Source organism: Salmo salar, chromosome 06 (assembly GCF_965601325.2).
Source record: "Salmo salar chromosome 06, fSalSal1, whole genome shotgun sequence".
In the NCBI taxonomy this organism is placed as follows: domain Eukaryota; kingdom Metazoa; phylum Chordata; class Actinopteri; order Salmoniformes; family Salmonidae; genus Salmo; species Salmo salar.
This window is the reverse complement of record NC_138296.1, coordinates 54,591,228-54,617,242: the sequence shown is the minus strand read 5'-3', so window position 1 is coordinate 54,617,242 and position 26,015 is coordinate 54,591,228. Positions and strand designations below refer to the sequence as shown.

General features: G+C 44.3%; 2 protein-coding genes across 4 annotated transcripts; both read left to right on the top strand.

Moving 5' to 3' along the window:
• Nucleotides 1–1,443: 1,443 nt before the first annotated feature.
• LOC145879862 (uncharacterized) lies at nucleotides 1,444–10,683 on the top strand. Of its 2 annotated transcripts, none has more exons than XM_082976739.1 (21): nucleotides 1,444–1,585; nucleotides 1,694–1,752; nucleotides 1,838–1,918; nucleotides 2,019–2,143; nucleotides 2,743–2,886; nucleotides 3,154–3,237; nucleotides 3,332–3,493; nucleotides 3,626–3,725; nucleotides 3,940–4,160; nucleotides 4,786–4,942; nucleotides 5,119–5,330; nucleotides 5,601–5,721; nucleotides 6,050–6,246; nucleotides 6,353–6,467; nucleotides 6,681–6,850; nucleotides 6,947–7,044; nucleotides 7,186–7,316; nucleotides 7,491–7,680; nucleotides 10,172–10,313; nucleotides 10,394–10,490; nucleotides 10,568–10,683. In XM_082976739.1, exons 1-21 carry the CDS (start codon nucleotides 1,563–1,565, stop codon nucleotides 10,639–10,641), a joined length of 2,703 nt encoding a protein of 900 aa, XP_082832865.1. In that variant the 5' UTR covers nucleotides 1,444–1,562; the 3' UTR covers nucleotides 10,642–10,683. The 2 variants fall into 2 exon arrangements, with proteins under 2 accessions (XP_082832865.1, XP_082832864.1); XM_082976738.1 differs by having other exon boundaries at nucleotides 5,107–5,330.
• A 6,095-nt stretch (nucleotides 10,684–16,778) lies between these two features.
• On the top strand, nucleotides 16,779–26,015 carry LOC106599421 (uncharacterized). 2 transcript variants are annotated; one of them, XM_045720697.2, is made up of 21 exons: nucleotides 16,779–16,920; nucleotides 17,029–17,087; nucleotides 17,173–17,253; nucleotides 17,354–17,478; nucleotides 18,076–18,219; nucleotides 18,487–18,570; nucleotides 18,665–18,826; nucleotides 18,959–19,058; nucleotides 19,273–19,493; nucleotides 20,119–20,275; nucleotides 20,452–20,663; nucleotides 20,934–21,054; nucleotides 21,383–21,579; nucleotides 21,686–21,800; nucleotides 22,013–22,182; nucleotides 22,279–22,376; nucleotides 22,518–22,648; nucleotides 22,823–23,012; nucleotides 25,504–25,645; nucleotides 25,726–25,822; nucleotides 25,900–26,015. In XM_045720697.2, exons 1-21 carry the CDS (start codon nucleotides 16,898–16,900, stop codon nucleotides 25,971–25,973), a joined length of 2,703 nt encoding a protein of 900 aa, XP_045576653.2. In that variant the 5' UTR covers nucleotides 16,779–16,897; the 3' UTR covers nucleotides 25,974–26,015. The 2 variants fall into 2 exon arrangements, with proteins under 2 accessions (XP_045576653.2, XP_045576652.2); XM_045720696.2 differs by having other exon boundaries at nucleotides 20,440–20,663.

Sequence of the window (26,015 nt, the reverse complement as noted above, 5' to 3'; positions counted from 1 at the left end):
GTTCTTCAAAAGAGAGATCAGGGTCCAGAGTAACGCCGAGGTCCTTCACAGTTTTATTTGAGACGACTGTACAACCATCAAGATTAATTGTCAGATTCAACAGAAGATCTCTTTGTTTCTTGGGACCTAGAACAAGCATCTCTGTTTTGTCCGAGTTTAAAAGTAGAAAGTTTGCAGCCATCCACTTCCTTCTGTCTGAAACACAGGCTTCTAGCGAGGGCAATTTTGGGGCTTCACCATGTTTCTTTGAAATGTACAGCTGTGTGTCATCCGCATAGCAGTGAAATTTAACATTATGTTTTCGAATGACATCCCCAAGAGGTAAAATATATAGTGAAAACAATAGTGGTCCTAAAACGGAACCTTGAGGAACACCGAAATGTACAGTTGATTTGTCAGAGGACAAACCATTCAGAGGCAAACTGCTATCTTTCCGACAGATGAGATCTAAACCAGGCCAGAACTTGTCCGTGTAGAGCAATTTGGGTTTCCAATCGCTCCAAAAGAATGTGGTGATCGATGGTATCAAAAGCAGCACTAAGATCTAGGAGCACGAGGACAGATGCAGAGCCTCGGTCTGATGCCATTAAAACGTCATTTACCACCTTCACAAGTGCAGTCTCAGTGCTATGATGGGGTCCAAAACCAGACTGAAGCGTTTCGTATACGTTGTTTGTCTTTAGGAAGGCAGTGAGTTGCTGCGCAACAGCTTTTTCTGAGAGGAATGGAAGATTCGATATAGGCCGATTCGTTTTTTATATTTTCTGGGTCAAGATTTGGCTTTTTCAAGAGAGGCTTTATTACTGCCACTTTTAGTGAGTTTGGTACACATCCGGTGGTTAGAGAGCCGTTTATTATGTTCAACATAGGAGGGCCAAGCACAGGAAGCAGCTCTTTCAGTAGTTTAGTTGGAATAGGGTCCAGTATGCAGCTTGAAGGTTTAGAGGCCATGATTATTTTCATCATTGTGTCAAGAGATATAGTACTAAAACACTTTAGTGTCTCCCTTGATCCTAGGTCCTGGCAGAGTTGTGCAGACTCAGGACAACGGAGCTTTGGGAGGAATACGCAGATTTAAAGAGGAGTGCGTAATTTGCTTTCTAATGATCATGATCTTTTCCTCAAAGAAGTTCATGAATTTATTACCGCTGAAGTGAAAGCCATCCTCTCTAGGGGAATGCTGCTTTTTAGTTAGCTTTGCGACAGTATCAAAAAGAAATTTCGGATTGTTCTTATTTTCCTCAATTATCAGTTAGAACAGAAAACCAGCAGGCTCGTAGGGCAGCGTTTCCCAAACTTGGTGTGCATTTAGGTTTTTGTCCTAACACTACACAGCTGATTCAGATTAACAAAGCTTGATGATTAGTTGATTATTTGAATCAGCTTTGTAGGGCTAGGGGAATAAAAAGAAAATGTGCAGCCCTTTGGGGTTCAGGTGACTGAGTGTGGGAAGCCTTTGTCATAGGGTAAAAGTAGAATACCCCTGGGCTGTAGGCTGCACACCTTGGGTCAAATATTAGATTCTGTAGCTGTGTATTTCATCAAAACAGTTCTGTTCTACAATGGTTAATTTCCTTGGCTCAGGGTAAGTAGTAGCAGGCCTAGAAGAGTCTTATGCGACGCAAACATTTGAGTTGTCTTCTTCCTCCTTTTTTAATCAATCAATCATAATAATTTGTCAAATGCCTTACAGGTTGTTTTGCCTATTGATGGCAGCTGTGGGCATACAAGCACAACAGACGCCTTCTATAAGTATGCATTTTGCACCCTGCAAATTCAAGCACTAAGCGTTTGACAATATCTTTTTTAGATTTTTAACTAAGCTTTCCCATTCCAGATGACCTCAATGCTGAATGCCTTGGTAACGTTATTCGTCTGAGTGTAGCTCCTCTTTTTGAAGAGGTCGACGCTGTCTTCAGTGAGTTTGTCTCGTATGATTCTCTTTCTCTCCTTTTCATAATTCATGGATTGATATTGTTTGTCAACTGTTGTGTTCACACCATCTCCATCCCTTCCAGATGACACACAAATCATAAACCTGACGCCTGGCCTTGCTACTCAGTGTGGATTCAGCTTTAAATTTGACCCAATGGGGAATGCCATATTTTTTGCTTCTCTTCAAAACTGCTTTTCCCAGACCATGGTAACCCTAAGCACTGTAGTGTTTGCTCTAACTTCAAATGGACAGTTTGCCTTTCAGTGTCACTGCAATTGCAACCCCGTAATGTAACAACGTCATTTTATTTAACCTTTGACACGGAGTCATGCTGAGGCCAGGCTCTTTTACAGATGAGCCCTGTATACACAAAGATACAAGTCAATATTTGCATCACTAGATGAAATAATTGAAAACAAACACTTTCTTCAGTAAAAAGGTCCTCAATCAGCCTGAGTTGCCGTAGAGCATGGAGGTTATTAGAAGTACGGTGCCAGAAACATTTAAGCAGTTTTACTTAACTCTGTGGATCTCCATAGTTAGCCACCCCTGAGACTGGGTCTGGTATCTCTTACTTCTAAGTTAACGATGAAGTAAGGTACAGCAGAAGTTTATGGAGGGCCAGCCAACTTTCTGATACAGACTGCAGTGATGTGTACTACTGAGCTCTTCTCCTGTAGTGTGGCTTCAATACAGTGGCAGCTGCATTCATATAGCCACAGTCTCTAACTTGCATGAATGTCAACTGAATTATTTGTTTTCTGCTATATAATGAGGCTTTTTTTTTTTTCCCCCCTTAATTTTAGGATGATAAGATGTTCAGCTTGGTCATGCAGTTCAGGCTGCCAGGAAACCACATGACTGAAGACCCTGTGTATAGAGTGGGCAAAACCTGTAGCTACACCCCCTGGACCTCCCGAGAGATTCTGTGCGACCGCAACTACATGGAGGCAAGTGAGCAGAGCATGCCCCAACGGAGATGTTTACAGTGGAGCTTAAATGATCTGTCTAGAGCTACAATTGTCCAGTGTTTCATTTCTTCTGTGTCTTGACCGTCTCTCAATTCCTCTCGCCTCTTCAAAATGCACATAGGACAACTTTAGCGGCGAGGAATCTTGGCCTATTCTCAGTGCATTTAAGGAGGCGAGTGGACAGATTGCGTTCCTATTGTATGGGAGGGAGAAAATGCATAGGGAATAATGGCCTTTCTTCTCTAGGTGTCTGTCAGAAGGACTCTTCCAGACATCCAAACCGTCCCTGAACAGCCCACTGGAGGCCCGAAAGCAAGGAGAGGAGCTGAGGTAGCCATGTTTCTGTAATTTCACTACAAAATGACAGGATGGCGCTAAACAAAATGTGCGTTTGTTTAATTCACGTTTCCATTTCCTGAGACAGGCTGTTGCTTCAGGATACAAAATGACAGCAGTCGTTTTTAGTCCTAGCAAGAAGGTCATGAATGTGGATGAGGTCCAAAGAAAGGGCTATGCAATAGCCAACACTCCCACACGGCTGGTGTTAAGAAGCCCTCATAATGCAGAGGAGACATACCTCCAGAATGTAAGCTCACTTCCTCCATGAACTGGGTCATGTTCAGTAGAGCAAACGGTGGCCCTACCTGAACTCTGCAACATATTGTTAATACGGTGTGCCCTACTGAACACGGCCCTGGTGTGGTTGCCCCCTGAACAGGTAGCTGGGGTTCCGATGCGGGTGCTCTCAACCTCAACCTTCTTTGAGCAGAAGTGGCTGGTGACTCGCGTAGATGCCACGGCTGTTTGTCCAACACCAGGTTGAGTGTGAAATAATGGACTAACTTGGCAAATTTAAGAACCTATAAACCCATTTCTTAATTGGCTCCAGACAAGACTTTCGTTTGTGTTATGTAGTGTTCAGTTGGGACAATGTCTTTGAATGGGATGAACTTTTTTTCAATAATGGCACATTTGTTTTCAGTTGCAAAATGTTCTGTTATGATGTGCACTTGGCTTCTTGTTTCACTGCAGGGGCAGTGGCCTTTACTCCAGAAGTGATCACCTGGTACATGCCCAAGCACATCGACCCACTTTTCTCCTCTGATGCCTTCACCATGTTGGAGGTGTACATGGGAATTGACGCTAAGAGGCTGGACACTGAGGAAATGGCTGCCAGAAACTACTCGGTTTTAGTCACAGAGGCTCATATTATTGTTGAAATTCCGGTGGGGGCGGTTGGCGGCTATTTCAAGGTCAGCGTTGGATGACTAAAATGTTCCTGTTTAATTTCTAAGTCAAATCTATTTGTAGAGCCCTTTTTACAGCAGCAGTTGTCAGTGCTTTGCAGTAACCCTTTGCCATCTCTCATGGGTAAACTCCTAGAAACGTTGTCTTGTGTAAAATGTTTCTTATTGAGCAATTGTCTGCTTAATCAGGCTAATATACAATGGATCGGTGGGTGTGTATACAGCCTGACACATTGGATTGCAAAATCGTGTGAATGTTGCATAAAATTACATTTAAACATACTCTACCGCTTGAAATTTGAGACCAATATCCACACTAAAGTATTGTTTACCAGGCTTTTTAGGGAGCCGGTAGCTTTGCCACTGGCAACTGAATGCAAGCAACGCTCGGTTACACTCGGCTACTGTTTACATTTGCGTGTCGGTTGCTTTGAAAATGCAAGTTGACAACCATATACCTACCAGCTCTCTAAAGTCTGGTAAACAATACTTTCCTTTGGATATTTTGTCTTTAAATTACGAGCGGCTGGAGGACAAACCACACAGATAACCGGTAGGCTTTTTTTAAAAACCTGTTTTGGCACTCCAATTGTGTATTACAGCCTGAATGCATCACTCGTCTCCCTTACAGAGCCATATTCAGGATGACAAGTACTTTGTCACTTACACCATTGAGCCCATGCTTGAGTTGCTGTGGATCGAGGAGGTCGCACACGAGGACACCAGATACAAAGTCCTCTTCCCTATCACAACACCTCCGATGGCCAGGCCTCCACAAGTTCGCAACTGTGAGTCTGGTTTAGTTAAATGGTGCCTATGGTAATTTGGGATGCCTGGGTTGTTCATTAGGCACAAGACTGAAACGGGGAGGCAATACCCGGACTTCTCCAATAACAAATGTCCATTTTCGACTTCCATTGTACCGCATTTCAAAATGTTTGCCAATGAACAGACACGCCCTTAGACACGGTTCCTGAGCAGGCAGTGTTTGTGCTTGAGTTGGGGACCTTCAACCTTGATGTGGAGCTGCTGAACATCACCTTTCCCACCATGGTGCTAACTGTTGCAGAGTGCAACGCCAGAGGCTTCAATGTTCAGGAGCAGAGATCCCTGGACAACACCTTGAAGACCTTCAGGATGGAGGTGCCCTTCTCAGACCCGGTGGTCTTTAAGGAGGTGTGTTTCTGTTAAATGCAAAGCCACACGCTACATGCCCTAATAAGTGGGCCACCAACAAAATAGAAATGATGGTGCAAATGTACTTTGTATCCCTCATTTACTCAAGTGTTTCCATTATTTTGGCAGTTGTATGCATTCACTTGCCAATAGTGCTTGATTTAGAGGAATGAGGGCAACATTGTTTTAATAGTCCCCATATGTGCTTGGTTGTCACTTGATGTTGACTAGAGTTCTGTTACAACAATGATGCTTTTAACTTCACTACAGAAAAGGGTGGAACAAGGTGTCACAACCTTCACTCTTCAGCTGATCTACGGCCTGGTCGTCTTTCCAGAGTACGCTCCTTTCTCTCACTCTGCCGTTGTGGACGCTGTACTGCTGGACATTGGTATGTAACTGGACTACGCCAAACTACTGTTGAATGGTTTCCTCTCGTTAATGATTGCCCTGAAAGGAAATTGGCAGTGAAAGCCACATGGTGGACTTGAGAGCCCAACTAGCCATACTGTAGGCTTTTCCTACGCGGTCTCTCTACAAAGAAAATGTTAAGCTTTAGAGTATTTGGACCCAGTGTCCTGTTCCTGATTTTCCAGGATCGTGTTTATTCAGTCCCACCGTAGCAAAAGATTTTGCAACCGAAAACAAGGGTTTCTTCTTGGACAAGTTCAAGTCCTGTTTTTTGTGCTTAATGAACACAACCCTGTTTGTCCTTGTAGTGCCACCCTCAGTCACTGGCAACTGTGATCAGGAGAACTTCCACATCACTGTGGACTACAGCAACCAAGAGCCCTTTTTCGTGGTCTTGGTTGGCAAGCGGCTGCTTAACCATGAGCTTGCTCAACAGTATTTAACAGAGGGCGACGCAGACTTCACCATCACGTTGCCCTTCTCTTCGCCGGACGCAGTGTTTGAGGTACGATGCTCTCCCAAAACATGTTAACCTAAATTGCTGCAGCTAGCCTCGCTTTCCTTACCCTGTATACAATATTGGACTAATGAACTCTCCCACTGGTTCCCAGTCGGTTCACTCGTCCTCTGTCAGGAGCAGACTGGATGTGGCTCTGTTGAATCCTTACAACAACATGACCATCAAATACTTTTCCCTGGCTTGCAGCTTCCTCAAAACGCTGACTGGTTGGTTCTCAAACAATTACTTCCGATAAATAGTCGTATGACATGGTTACCAAACCTGGGTTCCTTGGAAATACTGAGTCTAATAGTAGTGCCAGATGGGCATGGTTTGCACTTTTGGTGCTATTCCATTGGTTCTACTGTGCTTGGCAAGCTCAATTAACACAGAATCCAGGTCTGATAGCTACATGTCTTTTGCCCCCCCCCCCCTCCAAGAGTGTTTCTCTAATGGGACGATGACTGCGCTGGCGGTGAAGGTGGAGTCTGCTCCCAATCTGAACCCCGGTCAACTGACCCTGAGCGACCCCGCCTGTGGTCCCACCTACAGCGACGATCGCTTCGCCTACTTCCACTTCACTGTCAACTCCTGTGGCACCACCAGGAAGGTAAAATGACTATTACCCTGAGGTGATGGGTACTGTGTATTTACGGACTGTTTGCTTCTGCAGGCTGTAATAAGTCAATTCCCCTCTACTACATAGTTTATCAACAATGTGATGCTGTATGAGAACGAAATCTCCTTGCCAGATGAACTTGAGGTGAAGCTGAATGCCACGACGTCTTCAGAGGACGAATATCAGTGAGTGCATTACGCATCACAATTGTAGCTATTAGATTTTTATAGTAGTTTTTTCTTCCTTCACCAATTGCTCAATACTTGTGCCTCTACTACCAGTGTGTCCACTCCACTGCTTGAAGTTGCCTACATCCCTCTTTTTAGGTTAAAGGTTTCCTGCTACTATGTGGTCAACATCACTCGCACATTGGCCTTCCTCACCAGGCCGCGTGACAACGAGCCTTTTGCCGAGACTGGGACGGGTCGACTAATGGTCAGAATGAGACTCGCTCAGGGTAAGCGTGCACAAATATGATATATTACTAGTAGCGTTTGCTATAAGTGATTAGTGTTCATCGCGGCACAACAGGATATGATAAACGAGCCTTTCTCAATGGACAAGTTCAGATGGTACCTCGCTGTTTTGTGCCCACTGAACACGACCCCGGTTGTCTCGTCCTGTGTTCCAGACGCCTCGTATAACACGTTCTACCAGGAGGAGGACTATCCAGTGGTGAAATACCTGAAACAGCCTCTGCACTTTGAGGTGGAGCTGACCAGGTCCTCTGACCCCAAGGTTGCGCTGATGCTTGACCACTGCTGGGCCACCCTCAACGAGGACCGCGACTCCCGACCCCGGTGGAATCTCATCATTAATGGGTAACTTGTTGTTTTTTGGGCCTAAACAAGTGTTATTCCACAGGTGTGGTTCCTGAGTAATTAGCAACCGATCATGCTTGGCAGGCCATTTACTTTGGCTACCGTGGCTATGCCCCCATCCGTAGGTCATGAGTGGTCACAATGGTTTGAGCATTAAAACAATGTATGCGGTCTGTCACCAGATCTCCACCCAATTTAATTAACACGTATGGGAGATTCTGGCGTGGGGCCTGAGACGGCGTTTCACATCACCATCAACAAAAGATGGAATTTCTCGTGGAAGAATGGTGTTGCGTTCAAGACACTTGTAGAATCTATGCCAAGGTGCATTGAAGCTATTGTGGTTCGTGGTGGCCCTATTAACCATTTTTTTACGCGTACGATCACATGTTTGTTATCACTGAGGGGTCCCTGCAGCGTACCATTGGAACAGAACGTATGATGCAACAAACGACTCTAAACCGCATTGTCTGAATAAAACGTTAAGTACATTATACTTACGGTATGCTACAGTAGAAAGGACAATGCGTTACACAGAAAATAAGGCACTTTGATAGGAATGCAATAAATGTGCCAGGCCTGTTCTGACTAGATGTGCAAATGTCTGTATGCTTGGGCTTTCTCTTGAAGGAAAGTTTGGCCGGCTCGTGAAATGGGCTACTTTTGGGAATTAATGAGGCAAAGTTAGACGTTGAAAGGGCCTATAGAAAATTGCCAGGTAGTGTGCCTTGGTTTGAGGTCATCTGTCCACATTTTGGAACAGTGAGTGCATTCTGACATCACGTGCATAAACTAAACTCCCACTGGGGCGACTGTTGAAGATATTTGGAACTCGCGTGTGAAAAGGTTAAGACACTATGTTGGCGTTACCTGTACCTACACCTTTTTACTCAATGTTATCCTTTTGGTTTGCTACAGTTCAGTGTTGTGCCGAACTGATGGTCAGTCGAATGGAAATCAAGAGCGGCTGGCAAGCTTAGCTTGCCTTTCCGATTGGTTTTGGGTTGAATTGTGACCTCTTGCGTTTAAAACAGTTATTGCACTAAACATAAAGGATGGTTCACACGCCTGTGCAGCATGGAAGTTAATGTTTGAAACTGAATAGGATCAGTTGAAAGGATCCCCAGAAGTTGATGCCACTTTCAATGTAATTCCCTGTACCTGGGGAATGAGCTAATTGGGAGTTGCTAAACATGAACAAATACCACGGTCAAGTGTGGCAGCATCTTGCTAGCTAAAAAAATGTTACAGCACAGTACTCAAAAGAGTAGCTGGCTGGGTTTGTCATAAGCATTGATTTGGGTGAGCACTTCGCCACAGATGGAAACCGCTGGCCTATTTTTAACTTTGCCATCTTATCTCAAGAATTGAAATTGGGTAACTATATTGAAAGATGACTTTTCTACATTTTAATGGACACTGCAACCTTTGGTAGATGGGCAAATGACACTTTATTTTGCGGGTGCCTTTTCAGTAACTGGATGCAGTGTAGTGAAGCAACTTTATTGGTCAAAACCATTCATTTGGGGGATCGGGTTTGCAAAACGCTATCAAATCATGCAATTTTGCCGTTTTTAGGAAATGGTCGCAAAAACTTAAATTTGGCACCCCTATTTTAATTTGCTCCGGCGGCCATGTGGACACAAGGCTCATCTGTCACGGGAGTAACTTTGCAGCTGTTTACTAAATGGTAGCAGTGTGAAAATGTTTTGTATATCATAGGAAAAGACACCACATGTGCATGAAATGGGCAGTTCAGATTTGTCACTTCAAGTGCAACTATATCATACTTGGCTTAAATCGTTGTGCAAAATCCTGAGAAAGCTCTGGCCATCGTCTGTCAGATCAAGTGGATTTGTACTGGTGTGGGCGTTTGTCTCTCTTCACAAATCCCTTTTTGCTAATATCTGGCAGTTAAACAAGAAACCTCCCAAAGATGCAAATTAAAAAGTGTGCCTAAACTGTCAATGCGTCGGTTACTTTGTATAGTAGAGCTGCTCCCTTCACAGAAGTCCTCCACGTGTGAATCCGATGCCGTGGGTGTAGAATTTATTTTGTGTGACCAATTTTTCCGACAGCGGAAGAATTGCATGAAATTCTTAATTCAAATGATTGCGTTGTTGATGATACCGACTGTATATTCGGCAACTTTTGGTTAAACCACGATCAATATTCAGGTAGTCTGACCATTCTGGATCATTTAGATCTCACCACATGAGAATGCATTCATGTCAATGTAATTGAATATACATGTTGGATGTAGAATTGTCTTTTTTCAAGACAAAGGTAAAAGAGTTTTGGTGGGAAAAGCCTGTTAACAAAGACATTCCTTTAGTTCATACTGGAGGGGGAGAAAGAACCCACTTCTCCTGTAAATTGATCTGATCCTCACAGGACAGTCGTGACACCACCATAAGACTTCGTACACAAGGCGGTTGGGGTTTACAGCGTTTTCTTGTGCCTAACTTAGTCCCTCTCTCTACACTGGCAGCTGTGAGAACCCGGAGGATCCATACCGTGTGGTCTTCCACCCGGTGGTAGCTGATGCCAGGGTCCACTTCCCCCCTCACGTCAAACGCTTTGAGGTCCATATGTTTTCCTTCGCTGAGGATGCGGTTGAGCCGAGGGGCCAGGTAACAAAGTTCACCCAATCTTTATTGGTTAATTTTGTTTGACTGGCAATCATCCCTTTTTTAAAATCTTTGATTCCTAGGTCTTTGTCCATTGTGACGTGGTCATCTGTGATGCCAGTAGTCCCACTGGTGGCCCCTGTAGTGGACAATGTGTGAATCAGGACAACCCGAAAAGAGGTCGGTCTTGTTTTATGCTTTTCAGACCCTGTCAGACCATAACTGAACTAATGGGTTCTCTCTCTCTCTCTCAACAGGTCAACGACATGTCAAAGACCTCTTTGAGGAACATCATTTATATGTTTCTTCTGGATACATTCTTTGGGTGTAATGTCTTGTTCTAACATGTCAAATAAAGTGTTCTATATAACAATTAAGTTTGCTTTACTTGCGCGGCAACAATCCTAACCGTTGGAGCTACCTTAATTGTATCTGATTTGCATTTAACACCACGGCGCATGTACTTTAGTGGACGTAGTAGGCTTGTCATCTGACGTGTATCAATCAACCCTTTTGTAAGCATGGAACTCTGAACCATCCACCGGAGATAAGTGTTGCACACTAATTTCCCGTCTAGGACAAACAATAGGTGTGAAAACAAAAGCTTTCCAATGTCCAGTAGGAAGAACTGACTCAATGTTATAGCAGATGGTGGTTTGCCAGCAGGGCTGTGGTTGGATGCAGGCCCCAGGGAGCGCAGCGGTGTTAATTTTCAACTGAAATTACAACTTTCCTTGATACCTCTCACTAGCTTGGTTTCCATCCAAATATGGACATTTCTTTATTAATGATATGCATGTCAATCTCAAATGGGAAGAGCTTGACTTCATCACTACTTGTTTTTGTAAGAAGTGTTGACAAGCTGAATGTACCGAGCTGTCTGTTTTTTAAAACTACCCATGCATATGCCACCACAGGTCTCTTCACAATCTCAGGATCAGATTCAAAGAAACACCTTACGGAACAGCGGGGACTGTGAAGAGACAGTGGTTCCTCCTTTAAAAGTTGCGGGACTTAGAGGTACCCAGCTTCATTGCTCCAGACCACCACAAGGGGGAGTTGGCGCACTCATTATGCATTTGGGTCCCAAGGTTTTGTTATGACCAATCGTTCCAAAGACGAATTTTGACGCGAGCCACCCTTGCCTTGTGGCGTTCAACGAAGCTGGCTGACAAAACAGATGGAAGGTGTCTTAACGAGTCAAGCAAATGTACAATTTGAGAGGAATATGTTAATGTGCGTCTATATTTTGTCAAAGGTAAATTAGCTAGTGTTAGGAGAATGAATTTGTCTTTTTAGGGACTCCTGAGAACCAGCAAACCAGGCTGTTGTCTTGTGAAACAGTGGATGTAAAGAATCTAGCTGGCTAACTATTTACTTGCTTATTGTGTCGGATTAAAAATGACTATGTAGCCGATCTGGGTATGGACCCTAAAACGTAAAGTTCATACCAATCTATGAAGCCTAGAGTAGAATATATTGTGCCAAGGATGCAAGTCCCCATATTGTAGCCTGTACATTGACTATATTCACTGATCATGTGCGGTTCAGGTATGACAGATTCTTTTTCAGTCATATCAAACGCCATTGTTTAAATGATGCGGTGTCTGCATGCATGTATTACACTTCAACTGTTTACTGCTCCTGGGATATCAATGATTACACATTGTGTAACTATGCAATAGACTAAACATGATTGATTTGTAATTCATATAAAGGGGGGAAAAAAACCCTATGCATATCTGAGGACACCGGCTAGTATTTCAACCAGTGGAGAATATGAAATGCTTTATTGAAGTGTATTTATAATAATACAATTAAAATGCAAGTTCAATCTTGGGCGGCCAGAGCGTTGGACTAGTAACCGGAAGGTTGCAAGATCGAATCCCCGAGCCGACAAGGTAAAAATCTGCCCCTGAACAAGGCCGTCATTAACTGACTTGCCTAGTTAAATAAAGGTAGGCAAATCTGTACTTCAATGCACGTATGGTGTGCATTAGAAGACGAGGTAAGAACAGCGGCAGACGGCATATGATTCATGGATGACAGTGCTACCCTAATATTCTCTCAGCGCAATTGTGATGACCTGTCTCCTAACCTTGGGGGGCCAGTGACGGGACTGGCTTCCTCTCACATCAAAACATACCTGCAGACGAGAGAGCATGATTAACATGGTCAGTCATCTTAAATCAGGAGGTGAAATGCAAAACTGACCTTGGATCATTAACTCTGGGATTTCAATGTAAAGCATGTCTTTAATAATACTTTGTGTTGACTCAATCAAGTGACATCTCACCTATGATCATTCTGTGCCCTCTGTCAGCCAGTTCAGATGCGGGAGGGGTTCACCAAAACAGCTGATATAACCTAGAGGATTTAGTGGCTACAGAGTACTTTAAGCTGAAAAACAGACCCACGAGGATAATGCCAACAGGTGTCTGCGTCACACAGTATCTTCTTTCAGAGTGTACCTGAAATATTTAAATATAGAGGGCTGTGTTTCTCACCACTTGGTTATTGTGAGGCTAACCCCCAGGGAAATCATGACTTGGCAGCAACAGATAGTCCAGTGAAAATGGCTGTGTTTATGTGGAGTAAATTAGCAGCTGACATCTTAAGGGTTTTGTAATTCATGCATGTGAGACAGGTTCCATGTACAACAAGACAGGCAGACATGGAGAAAAAAAACAGAACAGTTTAATTACCTCTGGTTATGGACACTTTTTATGCCAGCAATAAAGCTTCCACTGCCTGGTCCTCAGGTCAGCTCGCTCTCTGAAAGTAAAGAAAACAATAACTGAGATATGACCGTTCAATCTAAAGCAGCACATGTCATTTTTTAGGATGCGTCAATACAGCCCAGTGCCGCTTACCTGAGATGCCATCTTCGTAGGTGTCCGCTTTGACATCCTTTTGTGTCGGGGGCGGGAATGTGCTTTCAGAAGAATTATTTGAAAATAAAGGTTTTGCTCTCGACACAAATGTACCTCCATAGCATATAACAATTTGCCTGTGATTAACCACACCTTCATACAAACGTGCTACTGTATGCAGAATTCTTGACGCGCAACTGAAGACGCTGCCCTATCCTGCCAGCACGCCCACAAGCGAGCCATTCGGTTGTGCTAATAGTTGGGCTAATAGCTGAACAATAGACTATTCGACCTTTACTAAAGAGTAGTCTAATAGCCGAGCTAAACCCAACTACACACACAACCCCCTCATTCAATTACTCAAACGGTGAAGTGTGAGGAGCAGGAACAGCTATAACCCTCAAACTCACCTCTGGGCCTCAAAGCCAGATCCACTGCATTTCTTCATTGTTCTCCTCTAATCAGGCACTGATCTAGACCTGGGACACCAGGTGGGTGTAATTCATTATCAAATCAAATTTCTTTATATAGCCCTTCTTACATCAACTGATATCTCAAAGTGCTGTACAGAAACCCAGCCTAAAACCCCAAACAGCAAGTAATGCAGGTGTAGAAGCACGGTGGCTAGGAAAAACTCCCTAGAAAGACCAAAACCTAGGAAGAAACCTAGAGAGGAACCAGGCTATGAGGGGTGGCCAGTCCTCTTCTGGCTGTGCGGGGTGGAGATTATAACAGGACATGGCCAAGATGTTCAAATGTTCATAAATGACCAGCATGGTCAAATAATAATAATCACAGTAGTTGTCGAGGGTGCAACAAGTTAGCACCTCAAGAGTAAATGTCAGTTGGCTTTTCATAGCCGATTATTGAGAGTATCTCTTCCGCTCCTGCTGTCTCTAGAGAGTTGAAAACAGCAGGTCTGGGACAGCAAGGAGTCATCATGCCAGGTAGTCCTGAGGCATGGTCCTAGGGCTCAGGTCCTCCGAGAGAGAGAGAGAGAAAGAAAGAAAGAATTAGAGAGAGCATACTTAAATTCACACAGGACACCGGATAAGACAGGAGAAATACTCCAGATATAACAGACTGACCCTAGCCCCCCGACACATAAACTACTGCAGCATAAATACTGGAGGCTGAGACAGGAGGGGTCAGGAGGACACTGTGGCCCCATCCGATGATACCCCCGGACAGGGCCAAATAGGCAGGATATAACCCCACCCACTTTGTCAAAGCACAGCCCCCACACCACTAGAGGGATATCTTCAACCACCAACTTACCATCCTGAGACAAGGGCGAGTATAGCCCACGAAGATCTCCGCCACGGCACAACCCAAGGGGGGGGGGGGGGGGCGCCAACCCAGACAGGAAGACCACGTCAGTGACTCAACCCACTCAAGTGACGCACCCCTCCTAGGGGACGGCATGGAAGAACACCAGTAAGCCAGTGACTCAGCCCCTGTAATAGGGTTAGAGGCAGAGAATCCCAGTGGAGAGAGGGGAACCGGCCAGGCAGAGACAGCAAGGGCGGTTCGTTGCTCCAGAGCCTTTCCGTTCACCTTCACACTCCTGGGCCAGACTACACTCAATCATAGGACCCCCTGAAGAGATGAGTCTTCAGTAAAGACTTAAAGGTTGAGACCGAGTCTGCGTCTCTCACATGGGTAGGCAGACCATTCCATAAAAATGGAGCTCTATAGAAGAAAGCCCTGCCTCCAGCTGTTTGCTTAGAAATTCTAGGGACAATTAGGAGGCCTGCGTCTTGTGACCGTAGCGTACGTGTAGGTATGTACGGCAGGACCAAATCGGAAAGATAGGTAGGAGCAAGCCCATGTAATGCTTTGTAGGTTAGCAGAAAAACCTTGAAATCAGCCCTTGCCTTAACAGGAAGCCAGTGTAGGGAGGCTAGCACTGGAGTAATATGATCAAATGTTTTGGTTCTAGTCAGGATTCTAGCAGCCGTATTTAGCACTAACTGAAGTTTATTTAGTGCTTTATCCGGGTAGCCGGAAAGTAGAGCATTGCAGTAGTCCAACCTAGAAGTAACAAAAGCATGGATACATTTTTCTGCATCATTTCTGGACAGAAAGTTTCAGATTTTTGCAATGTTACGTAGATGGGAAAAAAGCTGTCCTTGAAACAGTCTTGATATGTTCTTCAAAAGAGAGATCAGGGTCCAGAGTAACGCCGAGGTCCTTCACAGTTTTATTTGAGACGACTGTACAACCATCAAGATTAATTGTCAGATTCAACAGAAGATCTCTTTGTTTCTTGGGACCTAGAACAAGCATCTCTGTTTTGTCCGAGTTTAAAAGTAGAAAGTTTGCAGCCATCCACTTCCTTCTGTCTGAAACACAGGCTTCTAGCGAGGGCAATTTTGGGGCTTCACCATGTTTCTTTGAAATGTACAGCTGTGTGTCATCCGCATAGCAGTGAAATTTAACATTATGTTTTCGAATGACATCCCCAAGAGGTAAAATATATAGTGAAAACAATAGTGGTCCTAAAACGGAAACCTTGAGGAACACCGAAATGTACAGTTGATTTGTCAGAGGACAAACCATTCAGAGGCAAACTGCTATCTTTCCGACAGATGAGATCTAAACCAGGCCAGAACTTGTCCGTGTAGAGCAATTTGGGTTTCCAATCGCTCCAAAAGAATGTGGTGATCGATGGTATCAAAAGCAGCACTAAGATCTAGGAGCACGAGGACAGATGCAGAGCCTCGGTCCTGATGCCATTAAAACGTCATTTACCACCTTCACAAGTGCAGTCTCAGTGCTATGATGGGGTCCAAAACCAGACTGAAGCGTTTCGTATACGTTGTTTGTCTTTAGGAAGGCAGTGAGTTGCTGCGCAACAGCTTTTTCTGAGAGGAATGGAAGATTCGATATAGGCCGATTCGTTTTTTATATTTTCTGGGTCAAGATTTGGCTTTTTCAAGAGAGGCTTTATTACTGCCACTTTTAGTGAGTTTGGTACACATCCGGTGGTTAGAGAGCCGTTTATTATGTTCAACATAGGAGGGCCAAGCACAGGAAGCAGCTCTTTCAGTAGTTTAGTTGGAATAGGGTCCAGTATGCAGCTTGAAGGTTTAGAGGCCATGATTATTTTCATCATTGTGTCAAGAGATATAGTACTAAAACACTTTAGTGTCTCCCTTGATCCTAGGTCCTGGCAGAGTTGTGCAGACTCAGGACAACGGAGCTTTGGGAGGAATACGCAGATTTAAAGAGGAGTGCGTAATTTGCTTTCTAATGATCATGATCTTTTCCTCAAAGAAGTTCATGAATTTATTACCGCTGAAGTGAAAGCCATCCTCTCTAGGGGAATGCTGCTTTTTAGTTAGCTTTGCGACAGTATCAAAAAGAAATTTCGGATTGTTCTTATTTTCCTCAATTATCAGTTAGAACAGAAAACCAGCAGGCTCGTAGGGCAGCGTTTCCCAAACTTGGTGTGCATTTAGGTTTTTGTCCTAACACTACACAGCTGATTCAGATTAACAAAGCTTGATGATTAGTTGATTATTTGAATCAGCTTTGTAGGGCTAGGGGAATAAAAAGAAAATGTGCAGCCCTTTGGGGTTCAGGTGACTGAGTGTGGGAAGCCTTTGTCATAGGGTAAAAGTAGAATACCCCTGGGCTGTAGGCTGCACACCTTGGGTCAAATATTAGATTCTGTAGCTGTGTATTTCATCAAAACAGTTCTGTTCTACAATGGTTAATTTCCTTGGCTCAGGGTAAGTAGTAGCAGGCCTAGAAGAGTCTTATGCGACGCAAACATTTGAGTTGTCTTCTTCCTCCTTTTTTAATCAATCAATCATAATAATTTGTCAAATGCCTTACAGGTTGTTTTGCCTATTGATGGCAGCTGTGGGCATACAAGCACAACAGACGCCTTCTATAAGTATGCATTTTGCACCCTGCAAATTCAAGCACTAAGCGTTTGACAATATATTTTTTAGATTTTTAACTAAGCTTTCCCATTCCAGATGACCTCAATGCTGAATGCCTTGGTAACGTTATTCGTCTGAGTGTAGCTCCTCTTTTTGAAGAGGTCGACGCTGTCTTCAGTGAGTTTGTCTCGTATGATTCTCTTTCTCTCCTTTTCATAATTCATGGATTGATATTGTTTGTCAACTGTTGTGTTCACACCATCTCCATCCCTTCCAGATGACACACAAATCATAAACCTGACGCCTGGCCTTGCTACTCAGTGTGGATTCAGCTTTAAATTTGACCCAATGGGGAATGCCATATTTTTTGCTTCTCTTCAAAACTGCTTTTCCCAGACCATGGTAACCCTAAGCACTGTAGTGTTTGCTCTAACTTCAAATGGACAGTTTGCCTTTCAGTGTCACTGCAATTGCAACCCCGTAATGTAACAACGTCATTTTATTTAACCTTTGACACGGAGTCATGCTGAGGCCAGGCTCTTTTACAGATGAGCCCTGTATACACAAAGATACAAGTCAATATTTGCATCACTAGATGAAATAATTGAAAACAAACACTTTCTTCAGTAAAAAGGTCCTCAATCAGCCTGAGTTGCCGTAGAGCATGGAGGTTATTAGAAGTACGGTGCCAGAAACATTTAAGCAGTTTTACTTAACTCTGTGGATCTCCATAGTTAGCCACCCCTGAGACTGGGTCTGGTATCTCTTACTTCTAAGTTAACGATGAAGTAAGGTACAGCAGAAGTTTATGGAGGGCCAGCCAACTTTCTGATACAGACTGCAGTGATGTGTACTACTGAGCTCTTCTCCTGTAGTGTGGCTTCAATACAGTGGCAGCTGCATTCATATAGCCACAGTCTCTAACTTGCATGAATGTCAACTGAATTATTTGTTTTCTGCTATATAATGAGGCTTTTTTTTTTCCCCCCTTAATTTTAGGATGATAAGATGTTCAGCTTGGTCATGCAGTTCAGGCTGCCAGGAAACCACATGACTGAAGACCCTGTGTATAGAGTGGGCAAAACCTGTAGCTACACCCCCTGGACCTCCCGAGAGATTCTGTGCGACCGCAACTACATGGAGGCAAGTGAGCAGAGCATGCCCCAACGGAGATGTTTACAGTGGAGCTTAAATGATCTGTCTAGAGCTACAATTGTCCAGTGTTTCATTTCTTCTGTGTCTTGACCGTCTCTCAATTCCTCTCGCCTCTTCAAAATGCACATAGGACAACTTTAGCGGCGAGGAATCTTGGCCTATTCTCAGTGCATTTAAGGAGGCGAGTGGACAGATTGCGTTCCTATTGTATGGGAGGGAGAAAATGCATAGGGAATAATGGCCTTTCTTCTCTAGGTGTCTGTCAGAAGGACTCTTCCAGACATCCAAACCGTCCCTGAACAGCCCACTGGAGGCCCGAAAGCAAGGAGAGGAGCTGAGGTAGCCATGTTTCTGTAATTTCACTACAAAATGACAGGATGGCGCTAAACAAAATGTGCGTTTGTTTAATTCACGTTTCCATTTCCTGAGACAGGCTGTTGCTTCAGGATACAAAATGACAGCAGTCGTTTTTAGTCCTAGCAAGAAGGTCATGAATGTGGATGAGGTCCAAAGAAAGGGCTATGCAATAGCCAACACTCCCACACGGCTGGTGTTAAGAAGCCCTCATAATGCAGAGGAGACATACCTCCAGAATGTAAGCTCACTTCCTCCATGAACTGGGTCATGTTCAGTAGAGCAAACGGTGGCCCTACCTGAACTCTGCAACATATTGTTAATACGGTGTGCCCTACTGAACACGGCCCTGGTGTGGTTGCCCCCTGAACAGGTAGCTGGGGTTCCGATGCGGGTGCTCTCAACCTCAACCTTCTTTGAGCAGAAGTGGCTGGTGACTCGCGTAGATGCCACGGCTGTTTGTCCAACACCAGGTTGAGTGTGAAATAATGGACTAACTTGGCAAATTTAAGAACCTATAAACCCATTTCTTAATTGGCTCCAGACAAGACTTTCGTTTGTGTTATGTAGTGTTCAGTTGGGACAATGTCTTTGAATGGGATGAACTTTTTTTCAATAATGGCACATTTGTTTTCAGTTGCAAAATGTTCTGTTATGATGTGCACTTGGCTTCTTGTTTCACTGCAGGGGCAGTGGCCTTTACTCCAGAAGTGATCACCTGGTACATGCCCAAGCACATCGACCCACTTTTCTCCTCTGATGCCTTCACCATGTTGGAGGTGTACATGGGAATTGACGCTAAGAGGCTGGACACTGAGGAAATGGCTGCCAGAAACTACTCGGTTTTAGTCACAGAGGCTCATATTATTGTTGAAATTCCGGTGGGGGCGGTTGGCGGCTATTTCAAGGTCAGCGTTGGATGACTAAAATGTTCCTGTTTAATTTCTAAGTCAAATCTATTTGTAGAGCCCTTTTTACAGCAGCAGTTGTCAGTGCTTTGCAGTAACCCTTTGCCATCTCTCATGGGTAAACTCCTAGAAACGTTGTCTTGTGTAAAATGTTTCTTATTGAGCAATTGTCTGCTTAATCAGGCTAATATACAATGGATCGGTGGGTGTGTATACAGCCTGACACATTGGATTGCAAAATCGTGTGAATGTTGCATAAAATTACATTTAAACATACTCTACCGCTTGAAATTTGAGACCAATATCCACACTAAAGTATTGTTTACCAGGCTTTTTAGGGAGCCGGTAGCTTTGCCACTGGCAACTGAATGCAAGCAACGCTCGGTTACACTCGGCTACTGTTTACATTTGCGTGTCGGTTGCTTTGAAAATGCAAGTTGACAACCATATACCTACCAGCTCTCTAAAGTCTGGTAAACAATACTTTCCTTTGGATATTTTGTCTTTAAATTACGAGCGGCTGGAGGACAAACCACACAGATAACCGGTAGGCTTTTTTTAAAAACCTGTTTTGGCACTCCAATTGTGTATTACAGCCTGAATGCATCACTCGTCTCCCTTACAGAGCCATATTCAGGATGACAAGTACTTTGTCACTTACACCATTGAGCCCATGCTTGAGTTGCTGTGGATCGAGGAGGTCGCACACGAGGACACCAGATACAAAGTCCTCTTCCCTATCACAACACCTCCGATGGCCAGGCCTCCACAAGTTCGCAACTGTGAGTCTGGTTTAGTTAAATGGTGCCTATGGTAATTTGGGATGCCTGGGTTGTTCATTAGGCACAAGACTGAAACGGGGAGGCAATACCCGGACTTCTCCAATAACAAATGTCCATTTTCGACTTCCATTGTACCGCATTTCAAAATGTTTGCCAATGAACAGACACGCCCTTAGACACGGTTCCTGAGCAGGCAGTGTTTGTGCTTGAGTTGGGGACCTTCAACCTTGATGTGGAGCTGCTGAACATCACCTTTCCCACCATGGTGCTAACTGTTGCAGAGTGCAACGCCAGAGGCTTCAATGTTCAGGAGCAGAGATCCCTGGACAACACCTTGAAGACCTTCAGGATGGAGGTGCCCTTCTCAGACCCGGTGGTCTTTAAGGAGGTGTGTTTCTGTTAAATGCAAAGCCACACGCTACATGCCCTAATAAGTGGGCCACCAACAAAATAGAAATGATGGTGCAAATGTACTTTGTATCCCTCATTTACTCAAGTGTTTCCATTATTTTGGCAGTTGTATGCATTCACTTGCCAATAGTGCTTGATTTAGAGGAATGAGGGCAACATTGTTTTAATAGTCCCCATATGTGCTTGGTTGTCACTTGATGTTGACTAGAGTTCTGTTACAACAATGATGCTTTTAACTTCACTACAGAAAAGGGTGGAACAAGGTGTCACAACCTTCACTCTTCAGCTGATCTACGGCCTGGTCGTCTTTCCAGAGTACGCTCCTTTCTCTCACTCTGCCGTTGTGGACGCTGTACTGCTGGACATTGGTATGTAACTGGACTACGCCAAACTACTGTTGAATGGTTTCCTCTCGTTAATGATTGCCCTGAAAGGAAATTGGCAGTGAAAGCCACATGGTGGACTTGAGAGCCCAACTAGCCATACTGTAGGCTTTTCCTACGCGGTCTCTCTACAAAGAAAATGTTAAGCTTTAGAGTATTTGGACCCAGTGTCCTGTTCCTGATTTTCCAGGATCGTGTTTATTCAGTCCCACCGTAGCAAAAGATTTTGCAACCGAAAACAAGGGTTTCTTCTTGGACAAGTTCAAGTCCTGTTTTTTGTGCTTAATGAACACAACCCTGTTTGTCCTTGTAGTGCCACCCTCAGTCACTGGCAACTGTGATCAGGAGAACTTCCACATCACTGTGGACTACAGCAACCAAGAGCCCTTTTTCGTGGTCTTGGTTGGCAAGCGGCTGCTTAACCATGAGCTTGCTCAACAGTATTTAACAGAGGGCGACGCAGACTTCACCATCACGTTGCCCTTCTCTTCGCCGGACGCAGTGTTTGAGGTACGATGCTCTCCCAAAACATGTTAACCTAAATTGCTGCAGCTAGCCTCGCTTTCCTTACCCTGTATACAATATTGGACTAATGAACTCTCCCACTGGTTCCCAGTCGGTTCACTCGTCCTCTGTCAGGAGCAGACTGGATGTGGCTCTGTTGAATCCTTACAACAACATGACCATCAAATACTTTTCCCTGGCTTGCAGCTTCCTCAAAACGCTGACTGGTTGGTTCTCAAACAATTACTTCCGATAAATAGTCGTATGACATGGTTACCAAACCTGGGTTCCTTGGAAATACTGAGTCTAATAGTAGTGCCAGATGGGCATGGTTTGCACTTTTGGTGCTATTCCATTGGTTCTACTGTGCTTGGCAAGCTCAATTAACACAGAATCCAGGTCTGATAGCTACATGTCTTTTGCCCCCCCCCCCTCCAAGAGTGTTTCTCTAATGGGACGATGACTGCGCTGGCGGTGAAGGTGGAGTCTGCTCCCAATCTGAACCCCGGTCAACTGACCCTGAGCGACCCCGCCTGTGGTCCCACCTACAGCGACGATCGCTTCGCCTACTTCCACTTCACTGTCAACTCCTGTGGCACCACCAGGAAGGTAAAATGACTATTACCCTGAGGTGATGGGTACTGTGTATTTACGGACTGTTTGCTTCTGCAGGCTGTAATAAGTCAATTCCCCTCTACTACATAGTTTATCAACAATGTGATGCTGTATGAGAACGAAATCTCCTTGCCAGATGAACTTGAGGTGAAGCTGAATGCCACGACGTCTTCAGAGGACGAATATCAGTGAGTGCATTACGCATCACAATTGTAGCTATTAGATTTTTATAGTAGTTTTTTCTTCCTTCACCAATTGCTCAATACTTGTGCCTCTACTACCAGTGTGTCCACTCCACTGCTTGAAGTTGCCTACATCCCTCTTTTTAGGTTAAAGGTTTCCTGCTACTATGTGGTCAACATCACTCGCACATTGGCCTTCCTCACCAGGCCGCGTGACAACGAGCCTTTTGCCGAGACTGGGACGGGTCGACTAATGGTCAGAATGAGACTCGCTCAGGGTAAGCGTGCACAAATATGATATATTACTAGTAGCGTTTGCTATAAGTGATTAGTGTTCATCGCGGCACAACAGGATATGATAAACGAGCCTTTCTCAATGGACAAGTTCAGATGGTACCTCGCTGTTTTGTGCCCACTGAACACGACCCCGGTTGTCTCGTCCTGTGTTCCAGACGCCTCGTATAACACGTTCTACCAGGAGGAGGACTATCCAGTGGTGAAATACCTGAAACAGCCTCTGCACTTTGAGGTGGAGCTGACCAGGTCCTCTGACCCCAAGGTTGCGCTGATGCTTGACCACTGCTGGGCCACCCTCAACGAGGACCGCGACTCCCGACCCCGGTGGAATCTCATCATTAATGGGTAACTTGTTGTTTTTTGGGCCTAAACAAGTGTTATTCCACAGGTGTGGTTCCTGAGTAATTAGCAACCGATCATGCTTGGCAGGCCATTTACTTTGGCTACCGTGGCTATGCCCCCATCCGTAGGTCATGAGTGGTCACAATGGTTTGAGCATTAAAACAATGTATGCGGTCTGTCACCAGATCTCCACCCAATTTAATTAACACGTATGGGAGATTCTGGCGTGGGGCCTGAGACGGCGTTTCACATCACCATCAACAAAAGATGGAATTTCTCGTGGAAGAATGGTGTTGCGTTCAAGACACTTGTAGAATCTATGCCAAGGTGCATTGAAGCTATTGTGGTTCGTGGTGGCCCTATTAACCATTTTTTTACGCGTACGATCACATGTTTGTTATCACTGAGGGGTCCCTGCAGCGTACCATTGGAACAGAACGTATGATGCAACAAACGACTCTAAACCGCATTGTCTGAATAAAACGTTAAGTACATTATACTTACGGTATGCTACAGTAGAAAGGACAATGCGTTACACAGAAAATAAGGCACTTTGATAGGAATGCAATAAATGTGCCAGGCCTGTTCTGACTAGATGTGCAAATGTCTGTATGCTTGGGCTTTCTCTTGAAGGAAAGTTTGGCCGGCTCGTGAAATGGGCTACTTTTGGGAATTAATGAGGCAAAGTTAGACGTTGAAAGGGCCTATAGAAAATTGCCAGGTAGTGTGCCTTGGTTTGAGGTCATCTGTCCACATTTTGGAACAGTGAGTGCATTCTGACATCACGTGCATAAACTAAACTCCCACTGGGGCGACTGTTGAAGATATTTGGAACTCGCGTGTGAAAAGGTTAAGACACTATGTTGGCGTTACCTGTACCTACACCTTTTTACTCAATGTTATCCTTTTGGTTTGCTACAGTTCAGTGTTGTGCCGAACTGATGGTCAGTCGAATGGAAATCAAGAGCGGCTGGCAAGCTTAGCTTGCCTTTCCGATTGGTTTTGGGTTGAATTGTGACCTCTTGCGTTTAAAACAGTTATTGCACTAAACATAAAGGATGGTTCACACGCCTGTGCAGCATGGAAGTTAATGTTTGAAACTGAATAGGATCAGTTGAAAGGATCCCCAGAAGTTGATGCCACTTTCAATGTAATTCCCTGTACCTGGGGAATGAGCTAATTGGGAGTTGCTAAACATGAACAAATACCACGGTCAAGTGTGGCAGCATCTTGCTAGCTAAAAAAATGTTACAGCACAGTACTCAAAAGAGTAGCTGGCTGGGTTTGTCATAAGCATTGATTTGGGTGAGCACTTCGCCACAGATGGAAACCGCTGGCCTATTTTTAACTTTGCCATCTTATCTCAAGAATTGAAATTGGGTAACTATATTGAAAGATGACTTTTCTACATTTTAATGGACACTGCAACCTTTGGTAGATGGGCAAATGACACTTTATTTTGCGGGTGCCTTTTCAGTAACTGGATGCAGTGTAGTGAAGCAACTTTATTGGTCAAAACCATTCATTTGGGGGATCGGGTTTGCAAAACGCTATCAAATCATGCAATTTTGCCGTTTTTAGGAAATGGTCGCAAAAACTTAAATTTGGCACCCCTATTTTAATTTGCTCCGGCGGCCATGTGGACACAAGGCTCATCTGTCACGGGAGTAACTTTGCAGCTGTTTACTAAATGGTAGCAGTGTGAAAATGTTTTGTATATCATAGGAAAAGACACCACATGTGCATGAAATGGGCAGTTCAGATTTGTCACTTCAAGTGCAACTATATCATACTTGGCTTAAATCGTTGTGCAAAATCCTGAGAAAGCTCTGGCCATCGTCTGTCAGATCAAGTGGATTTGTACTGGTGTGGGCGTTTGTCTCTCTTCACAAATCCCTTTTTGCTAATATCTGGCAGTTAAACAAGAAACCTCCCAAAGATGCAAATTAAAAAGTGTGCCTAAACTGTCAATGCGTCGGTTACTTTGTATAGTAGAGCTGCTCCCTTCACAGAAGTCCTCCACGTGTGAATCCGATGCCGTGGGTGTAGAATTTATTTTGTGTGACCAATTTTTCCGACAGCGGAAGAATTGCATGAAATTCTTAATTCAAATGATTGCGTTGTTGATGATACCGACTGTATATTCGGCAACTTTTGGTTAAACCACGATCAATATTCAGGTAGTCTGACCATTCTGGATCATTTAGATCTCACCACATGAGAATGCATTCATGTCAATGTAATTGAATATACATGTTGGATGTAGAATTGTCTTTTTTCAAGACAAAGGTAAAAGAGTTTTGGTGGGAAAAGCCTGTTAACAAAGACATTCCTTTAGTTCATACTGGAGGGGGAGAAAGAACCCACTTCTCCTGTAAATTGATCTGATCCTCACAGGACAGTCGTGACACCACCATAAGACTTCGTACACAAGGCGGTTGGGGTTTACAGCGTTTTCTTGTGCCTAACTTAGTCCCTCTCTCTACACTGGCAGCTGTGAGAACCCGGAGGATCCATACCGTGTGGTCTTCCACCCGGTGGTAGCTGATGCCAGGGTCCACTTCCCCCCTCACGTCAAACGCTTTGAGGTCCATATGTTTTCCTTCGCTGAGGATGCGGTTGAGCCGAGGGGCCAGGTAACAAAGTTCACCCAATCTTTATTGGTTAATTTTGTTTGACTGGCAATCATCCCTTTTTTAAAATCTTTGATTCCTAGGTCTTTGTCCATTGTGACGTGGTCATCTGTGATGCCAGTAGTCCCACTGGTGGCCCCTGTAGTGGACAATGTGTGAATCAGGACAACCCGAAAAGAGGTCGGTCTTGTTTTATGCTTTTCAGACCCTGTCAGACCATAACTGAACTAATGGGTTCTCTCTCTCTCTCTCAACAGGTCAACGACATGTCAAAGACCTCTTTGAGGAACATCATTTATATGTTTCTTCTGGATACATTCTTTGGGTGTAATGTCTTGTTCTAACATGTCAAATAAAGTGTTCTATATAACAA